At 36.4% G+C, this 13,996-nt stretch overlaps 1 protein-coding gene across 5 annotated transcripts; it reads left to right on the plus strand.

The window, feature by feature from the left end:
- Nucleotides 3,458-13,500, plus strand: LOC109837569 (U3 small nucleolar RNA-associated protein 18 homolog). Of its 5 annotated transcripts, none has more exons than XR_002246332.1 (7): nt 3,799-4,133; nt 4,524-6,225; nt 8,448-8,546; nt 8,638-8,761; nt 8,858-8,938; nt 12,813-12,928; nt 13,020-13,500. XR_002246332.1 is itself a non-coding variant. In XM_020405870.1 (3 exons), exon 3 carries the CDS (start codon nt 4,540-4,542, stop codon nt 6,181-6,183), a length of 1,644 nt encoding a protein of 547 aa, XP_020261459.1. In that variant the 5' UTR covers nt 3,458-3,474; nt 3,816-4,133; nt 4,524-4,539; the 3' UTR covers nt 6,184-6,480. The 5 variants fall into 5 exon arrangements, 1 of the variants encoding a protein (XP_020261459.1); XR_002246333.1 differs by having other exon boundaries at nt 8,465-8,546; XR_002246334.1 differs by having other exon boundaries at nt 4,524-6,199.

The following is a 13,996-nucleotide window of genomic DNA, read 5'->3' on the forward strand; positions in this document are numbered from 1 at the left end:
CAGTAGACACACAATTGAATTCTTCTTTGGTTAAGGCACAAAATAGAGCATTCATCGCCTTTGCATCAAGATTGACAAATCTCTTTTGATCATCACTCCATTGATCGTATGGGATTGAGGGCCTTGTGAATTCCGTCTCTATGATGTTCCATATCTCGTAGTTGATGGATTGCAAGTACTTTTTCATTCTGCACTTCCAATGGTTGTAATTTGAACCATCAAAGAGCGGTGGCCGTTGTGTTGATCGTCCTTCATTGTACTGCTTAGTTGATGATGTCATTGCAATAACCTTGTTCTAATACCAAGTGTTGGATCCTGTATGCAATGCTCAAAGCACTAGGGGGTGAATAGTGCTTAATAAAAAATTTCTTGCAAAATTGAACAATAATCAACAAAAGTGCGGAATATAAAACAATCAAACCATAAATGAACAATCATAAACACACGGATTTATACTGGTCCGGTCCTCCAGACCTACGTCCAGTCTCCAAGCAACCCGCTTGAGATTTTCTACTATTTTTGAATTTCCTTACAAGATTAACATCTGCACCTTGACAATCCCCTTGCCAACAATGCAAACACCTTCTCAAACTAGAGAAGAACATTCCCTCAAACTTGAGAGAACAACTTAAAGAAGATTACGATGCTTTTCCCTATAAGCCTTTATGAAGAAGTGATCTCAGTGGCTAATAGGATTTCTCCTTGGTTGCCTAATAACAACTTTAAAAGCTTTTTGAAAGTTGAAGGCAAGAGAGAAAAAGTTTCAGATTTTCAACTTGTGAATATCAAAATTTTGAATGAATGCTTCTAATTTGAAAAGTGAACTCAAAAGTATATATACTAACCAAAAGAAATAACATATGAGTTCAAATTCTCTGTCAAAATTTTGATTTTTAACTGCCATAAACGGCTAAAACAATTTGAAAATCAAAATCAAATAGTAATAAACTGTATGTATCAATCGACTGGTGAACTCATCAGTCGACTGGTAAGAAACTTTTAACAAAAACTGTATGTTCAATCAGTCGTTTGATATCAAGATCGATCGACTTGCCAGAACATTCTAAAAATGATTGTATGATGGATCAGTCGACTAATATACATATCGGTCGACTGTCCAGAGAGTTTTATCAAAAACTATTTGTCAGTGATCAGTCGACTGGTTCAAAAATAAGTTGACCGATCGGAAACTTTTGGTTAAGTCTCAAGGTTTCATCAGTCAACTGATAATCTGATCAGTCGACTGGCCTTAGTTAGTTTGACAAATTATTTGAAAACTTATTCTCACTTTAAAATCAAATGTGAATAAAAAACAAGATTGAAAATTTAATTAACTAGTATTAAAATTAATTAGTATGAGTTAACTTAGGCTAGGGGTTAAGTCACCTAGTAATCTAAGCCTAGCGTGTGTGTGTGTGTATCATCAAGGCTTTTAACAAAATAGACTAAGATAAAGAAAAAAATACATTCATGTTAGAGCAACTCCTTTATCTAGTAGTCTTGAGCCTTGCCTTGCTTGATCAACTTGGGTAGCACTACAAATGATTCATGTTAGTCAAAATTCAATTTTTGTTATCATCAAAATTACTTGGTAAACAAATCCAAGGAAGTCAATATGCAATAGCTCCTAAAGTTCCATGAAGTTTATCGGATAAAAAATATCAGTTGTGTTTTGTGCAATAAAACCTTAAAGTTTAGGGGTTTCCCTTGCAGTTAACCAAAAATTTGTGTTTCACTTGGTAGGGGCGCGCTAGGCTTGTGCAGAAGTGCAACGCATGGGTGACACTTGAGGAGCCCTAGTAGCAAGCTACTGTGGTGGGCTCTCCCCCAACAAAAATTAATTTAATATCATAGTGGGCCGATGGCCCATGTATTAGATATTAAACTGATAAGAACATATACTACAATTGATCTTAGGGGTTGTTTGGTTCGCTATTATAAGGGGTGGAAAACTCAGAAAACCCCTCCACGTCAGCTTTTTTGTTTCCGTCCATTTCTTTGTGCCGCTTTGGTTCGCTCGAATGGAAGAGAGAAAACTCTGCTGAAATCGCCGCCAACTAAGATTTTTTCCCCTCTCCGGTTTCCTTCCCCAATCAAGTGAAATTGATGAAAACTCTGTCACGTCAGATTTTTTTCCTTCTCTGCTTTGTTTACAAAAGTTTTCCTTTTTTTCCTATGCGAACCAAACACAAGAAAAATAAATACATTGGTTTCCCACCATTTTTTATGTGCGAACCAAAGCAAAACAATCTATTTCTTGAAAAAGTTTGGAAAACTCAAAACTTGTGTTTCTTTACATGGAATTGCATTTCTCTATATCAAGGAAACGAACCAAACAGCCCCTTAGCCAAAAGGCCGAGAAAAGTATGATTTGCTAGGTAAGAGGTAACCCTCTTTTGTACGTGGTCTTTCTTTCCTTGTGTCTATTTCTAGCCGATGCGGGACTAAAAGCGGGCAAAAAAACCTCACCGTCAATACACAACGTTAGTTTTCTTGCTTTTAAATGCTGAAATCTTATTAAACTTATTGGCCAATCATCAACCAAAAGATATCATAGATCACTGAAGGTTCGTTTAATGTAGAGTCTCTACAAAGAGTGCTCTACTGTGTTTGCTAAAGTCTACAGAGAAAGCAAATTCAACACAGGATACTTGATTCAGAGAACATCTTGGATATTGCAGCTTGTGATTAGTATCCTTGATAATTTAGTTAATCTAAAGAAGGATTAAAGCCCTAGAATATATATCGGATAATCATATTAAAAAAAAATTTACCACAAAACGAAAACCGAGACTTCATTCTTTATCAGCTTTGTTTTCAGAAGGGGACGATCAGTGATGGGTCTGAGCCACTAATTTCATTAAAAATGGATTAAAGAAAACAATGGGAAGTATACATGCAAAGTAAATGTTTGATGTCACGCAACTAAATTACTGGGCTCAAAAATTTCGAAAACAGGCAATTGTGACATTTCAAGAAACAAGTATGACTGAACATAAAGCATAGGTTACATTTTTCATATAAACAAATCAACAAAACACATAATTTTTTTGTCCACAAAACTTGTGGCACAAAAATGATTCACAAGAAATTAGATGAAAATGAACAGAGAAATGTATAAAAGAGAGGGGAACAAATAACTTCAAGCACTGGAATCTCTTGCTTTTGAACAACCTGAATACCTGAGAGGAAGAGGGTGGGTGGGGTGGGGTGGGGGGGCGAATTATTGTTTAAGGGCGAGGGGTGCACCCAAAAAAGAACACTCAAACGAGTTTTTGGATATTTGAAAGTTAGGGAGCTAATCTGATATATTTTAGCTGAACTCAGTATTCATGCAAGCCCAAGCCCAGAACTTCACAAAACAACTCCAGTCCTTCCCAAACCCTAGCTCGCCCCCTAAACCCCGTACCTTTCGTTCCTCCTGCGCTTCGTCGTCCCAAATCACCGCCGACCCAAGAGATCAGCAGCGACTGTGTAAGTTTTCAAACCCTATATTGGGTGGAAGTGAACCGAATAATTAATAAACAGTTCGGTTGTTATTCGTTCAGATATTCGATCAAGTTCGATTCGGTAGTTCATTTAGTACTAAACAAATATTTTTTAGTATTCGGCTTATAAATGAATAGAATTTAACAAAATGTATGTTCGATCCGGGGCCCATTAACTATTCGATTTTTTTTGCATTTTAGTCCTATTCACTGAATTTATTGCAAATATTACTTACCTAAAATTTTATTTACAAATGCTATCCATATAAATAGCTAGGAGAGGATTCTGGGTCTAGGGTTTTGACTTTTCTTCTTTGCCTCTGTCAGCCTCCTCCTCCTCCGGATCCGACTCTAGCTCGGCTCCTCTCGCTCTCTCCTCCTTCAGGTCCGTGACTACAAGTGGATTCTAGAGCTCGGGTTTTCACTGTTCTCCCTCGAAGCTGGTTGCTCACTCCTCCCTCAAAGCTCGTCGTCCCTCGAATCTCGTCGTCGAATCCTCCGTCGAAGCTCGTCGTCCCTCGAATCTCGTCGTCGACTCCTCCCTCGAATTTCGTCGGATTTTGTGTCGGCTTTGGGGAAATCGCTGCCTTTCTTAGGGGATTTCGTCGGATTTTTGCTTGATTTGTTGGATTTCGGCAATTACAGGTATAATTTCTCCATGATATTCCCTTTTGTCGAGTAGTTGATGAATAATTTGATATCAAAACCATGATATATTGTTAATCGAATGTTCGCTAATAGTTACCGAACACGAACACAACTAAACGAAGCTAATTCGAATTCTGAATATTATTCGAGTCGAATTCGAACACGAATACGAATAGTGTTATTTGAATATTGTTATTTGAGCCGAATTCGAATTCGAATAAAACAGTGTCGTTCAGATTCGCATCGTTTCCACCCCTACCCTAGAATTGATTTGTCATTCGATTTTAACAGCAAGCAATTGATTATTCTCTTTGTCTCTTACCGGAAGATCGATTTTTCCTTTATTTGAATTACGAGTTGGTGATTACTCTTCATTCTTTCGTGCAGTTTTCGTATTAATAGAATGAGTTTGATCTCACAAAACGCCTTTATCAACAAGAAAGAGAAGCAAGATGAAGAACCAGCCAATGAGTCCTCACTCGCCATTGCCGAGGGGGGGAACGAATTGGGAGAGAAGCCCGAGTCACTGGCCTCGAAGAAGAAGAAGAACAGGAAGAAAAGAAACAGAGAAATTGATGAGAAATCGAGACTGGAGCAAGAGAGAGAGATGAAGAGGCTTGAGAGTTCTCTGTTTGGAACTCTCTATTCTCTGCCGGAGTTCGGAAAGGAAGCTGAAGTTGGGTTCGTTCTGCAAAAGTCAGCTGGTGACGAGATGGTTGTATATAAAGAGAATTTGGATGCTCAAGTCGAAGAAGAAGAAGATGTTAAAGCTGAGAGAGAGCCTGTTTGGGTTGACGAAGAGGAGGAGAAGGCAGAGATCAATATATTGAAGGTTAGAAGGCTGAGGAAATTGAGAAAGGAAGCTGAAGAGGAACTGATCTCAGGGAAGGACTATGTTGCGAGGCTACGAGCTCAGCATGCCAAATTGAACCCCGGAACTGAATGGGCACAAATTGATCGAAAAGATAACAATATTGTTGATTCTGATGATGAATCTGATAGTGGAAGTGGTGTCACTGTTGGCGATGATGTCCTTCGTTACAATGATGAGCTTGTGGTGAAGAGTGATGTAAAGCTGCTCCCTGGTTTATTGGAGTACTCGAGGTTGATGGATGCTAATGGTGAGGAGCCCTCAAATGGTCCTATTAACTCTGTCCATTTTCATAGAAATGGGCAATTGCTACTCACTGCTGGGTTAGACAAAAGATTGAGTTTCTTTCAAGTCGATGGAAAACGAAACACCAAAGTCCAGAGTATGTTCATTGAGGACTGCCCGATACACAAAGCTTCATTCTTGCCCGATGGTTCTCAGGTGATTTTATCAGGGAGAAGAAAGTTTTTCTATACTTTTGATTTGGTTAAGTCAGCGGTTGATAAGATTGGTCCCTTAACAGGTAGAGAGGAGAGGAGTTTAGAAGTGTTTGAGGTTTCTCCTGATTCAAAAACTATTGCATTCATCGGCAACGAAGGGTATATCCTTTTGGTTTCTTCTAGAACTAAGGAGCTTATAGGGACGTTGAAAATGAATGGAACTGCTCGGTCTTTGGCTTTTGTTGATGGTGGCCAGCAGCTAATGAGCAGTGGTGGAGATGGGCAAGTTTATAGTTGGGATCTTAGAATGAGGAGGTGCATTCATAAGGCAGTTGATGAAGGATGCATCACTGGTTCAGCTCTATGTGCTTCCCCGGACAACACTTTTTTCGCTGCTGGATCGAACAGTGGAATCGTGAATATTTACAAAAGAGAAGAGTTTCTTGGGGGTAAGAGAAAACCGTTGAAGACTATTGAGAGTCTAACGACAACAGTCAATTTTATGAAATTTAACCACGATGCTCAAATATTGGCTATATGTTCAAACATGAAGAAGAACAGTTTGAAGTTGGTTCATATTCCATCGTTCAGTGTCTTTTCCAACTGGCCTGCTCCGAGATTTAGCTTGCAGTATCCTCGGTGTTTGGATTTCAGTCCGGGTGGTGGTTTTATGGCCTTTGGCAATGCTGCTGGCAAGGTTTTGCTTTACAAGTTGCATCATTACCAGAAGGCGTGAAGCTTAGGGAGATATGGTGATAAACTTGTACTGTCACTTTTGGTGCGCATGTTATTTTTACTGTACTAGTTTGTATTTGTTTAAAATTTAGATGTTGAGAGTTGTTCATGGATATTGAGTTTTTTCACCTACTTGTTAGTGTGACCCAGTAATATTTCTGTTTTACCTTTGTTTTCGGAGCGAGTTAGCACATATGTGGTAACTATTGGGTTAAAGCTGAGTTTTGATGTTTATGCTGGATCATCAGCGATTTTCTTGAGTATATTAACGCAACACTTCACCATATTTATTTTTAAAGTTCTTTTATAAATTAATTTCTAGTAGTATGTGTTGCTTCTTTTTTTTTATTTTTTGTTATTAGTCATCGAATATTTTGACGTGAAACACTGTTATGCAATTAGAAACTAGCTTGAGATGTTATATCGATGAGATGATTTCAAGGTTTCGCACTTTATGAGATTGTTTCCCTGATTAGTGAGCTTGAATACTCATTGAATGCACCAGTTAGAAGTGATAAGAAGATTATATTATTGGAGAAAGGAGGACTAGAGGTAGGCGTAAGATGAGTTTGTTAGAAGCTTTTAAGAATGATATGTTAATGATTATTGATTAACTTAGTGGAGGAGATGACTGTCAACAAAACTGAGAAAACTGAGAGGAGTAGGATTCGTGTAGCCCACCCCAAAAATGTGGGGTGGAGAATTTGTTGTTGCAACTATTATCGTGTTGAATTTATTTTTTTGGTAAAGATTGGGTTTTTTGGATTTGATGGTGGAATGCTGATTAATGAAGAAAATTTTATTGTTTTACTGCTTGATTTCCGATTTCATGACCTGTGTCTCATCTAGCTTTAACAGTGGACATGATTATTCAAATTTACTTTGAATTGCGTAATAGAAAGTCAATTGTTAGCTTAGACAGCTTATTGGGACGACGTTGTTGGTTGGGAGTGGAAGCTATCTGTAAATTATGACAATTGAGAGCAACTCTAGAAGGTAATATACAATTTTAAGTTTTTACCATATATTAGATTTTCTTTATTCAGGATTTGAGAGACTATCAAGTGTGGAATTGAAATTTTGGTGATATGTGATCAGTGTTTGGGGTCCCATGACCATATGTATGAGAAAACATTCTTGCTTTTGTCAGACATACATGATGCATCTGGAAAATGGTATAGGAACTGGAATCTTATGAGCAGTATCAGTTGTATAAAGAGATATAGTAGCATATGTAGTGTAAAAAACATGATTAGATGATCTACAAATAGTTAATGAATTAAATCTCTAGCGCAGGTCACAATGGAGTTGAATGGAGATAAGGTTGGTAGTGACTTGAGTAACTCACTCTGAGACTTCAATTGGCCAAATGCAATATTAAGGCCAGCCTATATTAACTAGAGTAATTTCCATTACATTCCTTAAAAAAACAGTTCTTATCCTCCTATTGCAGTACAACATAAATACTTTATACAGTATTATTATTCATCAACCTTCTTTCCAACTCGCTCTTTCAGTCTGTCTCCTGGTATCATCTAAATTGGGGCGAACCAACTGACATCTTTGTTTATTAGGCCTAGATCCAGCAGGAAGGAAAGAGAGATCAAGAATTATTTTCCCATTTCTTACGTGTTACTGAAAATCTGAGTGAGTAAAATATTAGAAGTAAATGACATAGATATTGAGAAAAAAGTAGAGAAAATATAGCTTTTTGTGGCTCTCATGATGGATCTCTCAAAAACTAATCTGATTAGTCCTATTTCACCTAATGATGGCTGCCCTATTCTCTCATATGGGAAAACCTTACAAAGCAAGTTTTCGAGACAACTTGAGGAACCATATAGCTCACTCTCCCTTAATAACACCTACCAGTGAAGGATCGGAGAGGAGTGGAGGGAGAAAGAGAAGGAGAAGAAGTCTGGATCTGAATTTTCTTTAGCAATAATTGGCCTCATGTATACCTAATGAGTAATCATCTTGCAATATTCCTGTCAGTTTGGGTAGATATATGTACTCTTCCACTTTGAAGCAGATAGAATTGAGATACATATTACTCTTCCATTTTTCTTGTAGTGTTTGAGGGCTGTCCTTGTATTTTGAGTGCAACTGAATTTTACCTTTTGCTAGCGGTATTACTAAATAGTTGTGTAATTCTATGTACTTGGACAATTTTAACAGAGGTAAATTGTTATGTGCTATGTAATATTGATATTTATGTAGTTCTAGTACCACTACTTATCTCTAGTTTCAACCTTCTTATGGCAGTCCGATCCGCTCACTAGTTGAATCTGGTTCAATGCAAGTAAAAGATCAGATGTGAGACTTCATTATGGGGCTCGAAATCTCCAGAGAATGGCTTATCAGGTGGGAAGGTGCCTGTGTAGATTGCAATCTTAATCTTGTTATCAAAAGATAAATTCAGGTTACTTACTGGTTACTCTCTTTCGTCCTTCAGGATAGGTTCAAGGCTTGGGAAGCTACAGGGTTGAAAGTTGTACCTGTTTTATCACGACCAGATGCTATATGGAAAGGTGAAAGAGGCTACATACAGGTAAGCAGGTGAAAGAGGCTACGTACAGGTAAGCAGTGTATGGTTTTAAATGATTTTTTTTTTCTCTTTTTCGTGTTTGATTAGGCTCATCACCTGTAAGAAACTGGTTTTGTATATATTGCAGGCTGCATTTTCTAAGGCCAAGCAGATTATAGATCCTTTATCGACAGGAGCAGTGCTCTGCGGACATGGACAGATGACTGAGGTTTGTCATCTTTCTCAAATTACGCAACTGTGAGGTTTTATGTACATTTGGCAAAAGATTACTGGCTTCAGATGTATTACATTGTTGTGTATTATACATTTGTCTGCACTTAGTTTTAGTTCAAGAAAGTTAAAGAAATTTAAAGGAAAAACTTTGATGAATTGATTCAAGTATATGTCTGTTCATATGATCTTGTCAGTTACCCTTATAGGTCTTTATTTTAGCACCTTGTTTGAATGTAGTGTTCCCTGCCAAAAATTGTTGACCTACAAGAGTTTATCTCAAGCATTAATTTTGATCAGGCCCTTTTCTGAAATCCTTTATATTTAGAGTGCTGCATATTGACTGGCAATCTCAAGCATTAATTTTGATCAGGCCCTTTTTTGAAATCCATTATAATTAGAGTGCTGCATATTGACTGGCCATTTTCATTAAAGTAAATTGGCTTGGAGATGGTTTGGAAATTCACTGTAAAGGCGAGGCTTAGTGTGAGAGAGAGGAGAATGGTTGGAACAGGAGCTGGATCTAGGAATAAAACCAAATTTAGCAGGGTAATATAATGATTACTAATTTTAACAGAAGGGGAAATTTTAAGACTTTCATAAAACCAAATTTAGCAGGGTAATATAATGATTACTAATTTTAACAGAAGGGGAAATTTTAAGACTTTACTGAATTGAGAAGAGGTCTACCTACAGCGACGAAAAATTTTGGGGGATAAGACCCTTTGCTGTTTCTGCTGCGCTATTCCTCATGTGTAATGGGAAGTTGTGCCTTTTCAAGAAATCAACATAATTGTGCTAAATCTCGTCATTTGTATATTGAAGAGACTGAAGCAAATTGGATTGGTTTGGTAGCATTTAATAACTATCACACTCTGTTTTGGTACTAATATTATTGGCAAGTGAAGGAATGATGAAATTGTGGAGTTTGGTTTTGTGGGACTTTTGTTCTAAAACATAGGATTGAAACAGTGCAAGAAGTAATTAAATAAATCTCTCTGGAATTTTGATATCATAGGGAGACCATTGGTTCGTGGAAGCAGCTTATGATTAAAACTGGCTCATGACCTATGGCATATTAGTTGCATGAGCTATGGCATATTAGTCGCTAAGAGTAGAAAACCTTTGAAACCATTGACACCAGTGAGGAGTAAGCTAGAGAAAACTCCTATGATTTGTCTGAAGAAGTATTAGTATATTATTGAAGGAATCTACTGGTGTAATTAAGAGTTTCCCCCCTAGAAACCATCTTAAAAATAGGCTAATTATACAGAAACCATCTTTTAATTTTAATTTATAAATAAACCATCTTTAAAGTGGGTTTGTTTCAATCAAATTCCTCCTAGTCAAATTTTCATTAAAAATCCAAAATTATCCTTAAAAAAACTCACATTCAAGGTACGTGAACTCCTTTCTTTAGTATTTAGATTTTGTTAAGAATAGAACTCACGTACATCGAACTTGTATTTTTTAAGCTTGCATATGGTTTCTTAGTGAAATTTTTACTAGGAGATGGTTGATTGCAAAAAAAAACCTACTTGAAAGGTGGTTTATGTCTAAATTGAAATTGAAAGGTGGTTTCGGTATAATTACCCTATTTTTAATTTGGTTTGGGGGTTGGGGGGGGGGACCCCGCTATAATTAAACATTCTCAAGCATCATAAGCAAAAGTTAAGAGATCAATATATATATGTCTGACTATTCATTTTACAAATGTGATATTCCTTAGGTACTTTAAAACAAATATAATGCACTAAAGCGGACTTTAATAACTTTGTTTGTGTTCCTGGTTTTCAAAGATAGTAGGTTTTTTAGTTCAAGGTTCATGATGGTGAATATTTTTTCATCATTATCCTCATCATTTTTTTCATGAAAGTACTAACTGAAGAATGAGGTTTGTTATAAATACAATTATTCAGTAGAGAAGGCTCCCTTGAGATTGGCCTACTTTGCTACCAGATTTCAACTTTGGCCTGGAGATGGTCGTTCAGTAATTAGCATATCAGATGATCTCAAACATCAAAGCTTTTACCTACCGTTAGTCTGGAATCAAGAAATCACAAGATTTATTACAATATGCGCCTATCTGAGACATCCTGTAGAAGCCAACTTTCTCAAGCATAATTAAACATTCTCAAGCATCATAAGCAAAAGTTAAGAGATCAGTATATATATGTCTGATTATTCATTTTACAAATGTGATATTCCTTAGGTACTTTAAAACAAATATAATGCACTAAAGCGGACTTTAATAACTTTGTTTGTGTTCCTGGTTTTCAAAGATAGTAGGTTTTTTAGTTCAAGGTTCATGATGGTGAATATTTTTTCATCATTATCCTCATCATTTTTTTTCATGAAAGTACTAACTGACGAATGAGGTTTGTTATAAATACAATTATTCAGTAGAGAAGGCTCCCTTGAGATTGGCCTACTTTGCTACCAGATTTCAACTTTGGCCTGGAGATGGTCGTTCAGTAATTAGCATATCAGATGATCTCAAACATCAAAGCTTTTGCCTACCGTTAGTCTGGAATCAAGAAATCACAAGATTTATTACAATATGCACATATTTGAGACATCCTGTAGAAGCCAACTTTACACGCACATGTTTATGCTTGTTCACACTTTTTTTCGTTTATAATTTTCTATGATGGAATTGGTGCCAATGGTGTTTTAATTGTGGCACGATGTTAAATTTTGGCTGGTCGCTGATGATGTACCAGTTGACAAAATTTTGAAGAATTACTGATTTTGAATTGTATGTATTTATTTGTTGTACTATATTTATTCTGTTGTTGCCCAAGTGCCACAGACTCTTCTGATTGAGATTCAAGAGTAGAAATAGAATCTAATGAATAATCAGTGTTGTTACTATATTTAACACTCAGGCTCAGCTAAACCTGTATATTCGGATTTTTTTCCCCCATCATATTTGGGGATCAAGTTCTTGCTCGTAGGGCGTTTATAAGGTTTAAACTATGGATTATATCAAGTCTATGCTAAACAATGTCTAACATTAATGTATGTGTTCGAATGGTCTCTATTGTCATTTGTCATTTGCACAATGCACAGGAGAGAAATTAGTTCTAAGTCATAATTTCTAGCATTTGATGTGGTGATTTGTATTAAATGAGAAATAATCATATTTGGGGATCAAGTTCTTGCTTGTAGGGCGTTCGCAATTTTATTCAAGGTTTAAAATATGGATTATATCAAGTCTATGCTAAACAATGTCTAACATTAATATATGTGTTCGAATCGTCTCTATTGTCATTTGTCATTTGCACAGGAGAGAAATTAGTTCTAAGTTATAATTCCTGTTTGCAATCAACACTGTCAAAAGTGTCCATATGGTAATTTAGGCAAGAGCAAATCTGTCAACTTTACTTTTATCATTATGATTTGTAGACATGAACACAATTATGAAATTTTGACAAGGACATTGTCGCGCAGGGCAACCCTTCAGTAGCTAGACACGAGGATACAGCTATATTTATGTATCTAAATATATGTATCGAGTTGTTATTCACATATAGAAAAACTAAAAGAGTAAAATAACTTTTAAGCAATTAGTTGTTATTCACATGTAGGAGACTCCAATTATATGTTTGAACTACGAAAAAGAGAAATGAGAAAGCAAGTGTTAGCACAAAGCCATTAATCTCGATCTTTGCTAGACATGAGATGTAGTTTAAGAGTCCTGAGAGTTGCAGTGCTTATACTGGACCGTCTATATTACTTGGTTGAACGAGAACAAGTTTCTGGTTGCTTCTTTTTTCTCTCTACTTCTGTTTCTATTTGAAATTACTGTGCCATGCACTAGGATTCTTTTCTGTATTATATCCAATGCTTCTCTGCCAATCATCTCGCAGACTTGGAATGGAAGCTCATCTATGTTGGATCTGCCGAGGATGAGACATATGACCAACTTCTTGAAAGTGTTCTTGTCGGCCCTGTAAATGTCGCCAAGTATCGTTTCGTCTTTGAGGTAATTCTAATAATTTATATTAATATTTTGGAATACCTCATAGACTTATTTCAGCTATATTATTTACGCCATCTTTCCCTTTTCCTTTCAGGCAGACCCTCCAGACCCTTCGAAGATCTGAGATGAAGGCATCATAGGTGTTACAGTTCTTCTACTCACCTGCTCTTATTTGGGCCAAGAGTTCATCAGAGTAGGATACTATGTTAACAATGATTATGATGATTAACAACCCAGATTAGAATCACCATCAAAAGTATTAATCAATAGAGTTCAAAGAAACATCCTCGCTGATAAACCTCGTTACCAAGTTCCCTATTAATTTTCAGCCTGATTCCAATGAAAACGGCGAACAAGAGCCTCCTGCATCTTTACCTGAGAATCATCCTACTGATGATCCTCCACCTGAAGATTCGCCCCCTTTCCCTGACAATGAAGGCTAAAAAGCTTATAAAATTGAGAGTTTTGATAGAATTGAAGCGTTTAACATCTGACTGTATCCTTGGTGATGAAATTTTTGTGTTTCACTGGATGGGCAGTTTATATAAATATCTACTTTTAAAGCTTTTTTGTGATAGGATTTAGTGAGGTTAAAGCCGTGCTTGGACTGTTTTTCAATTCTGTAGTTTTTTTGATAGAATTGAAGTGTTTACGTATATGAAGTGTTTACATATAAGTTTGGTGTGTTTTTGACTGGAATGTCAACTTATGATTAATTATTCTCTTTTCTCTTTTTTGTGTACCTTTGCTTCTTGTTTTTTCTGGCTGTTGTCTTACCATTATAATTCAGTGACTATGAACAATGTCAAGGTGTTGTATGATATTTTATTTACTGCCTTTTCTCATTATGTGATTTTAACGAAATAGTCTTTCTTGTGAGTACTTGATATTAAATTGGTTGAGGCGTACATTAGGACTATGATCATTCACTGATTCATATATGATCCGTATACCATGTTAGTTGCTCTTTTTTTTTTAATGTTCCTCTAAAAAACTTGGTAACTTAGTTTTAAACTAACTATAGAATATAACATACTGTAAACCTTGGAACCTCAAACTGCAAACTTCATA

This window comes from Asparagus officinalis, chromosome 4 (assembly GCF_001876935.1).
Source record: "Asparagus officinalis chromosome 4, Aspof.V1, whole genome shotgun sequence".
NCBI classification, from domain to species: Eukaryota; Viridiplantae; Streptophyta; class Magnoliopsida; order Asparagales; family Asparagaceae; genus Asparagus; species Asparagus officinalis.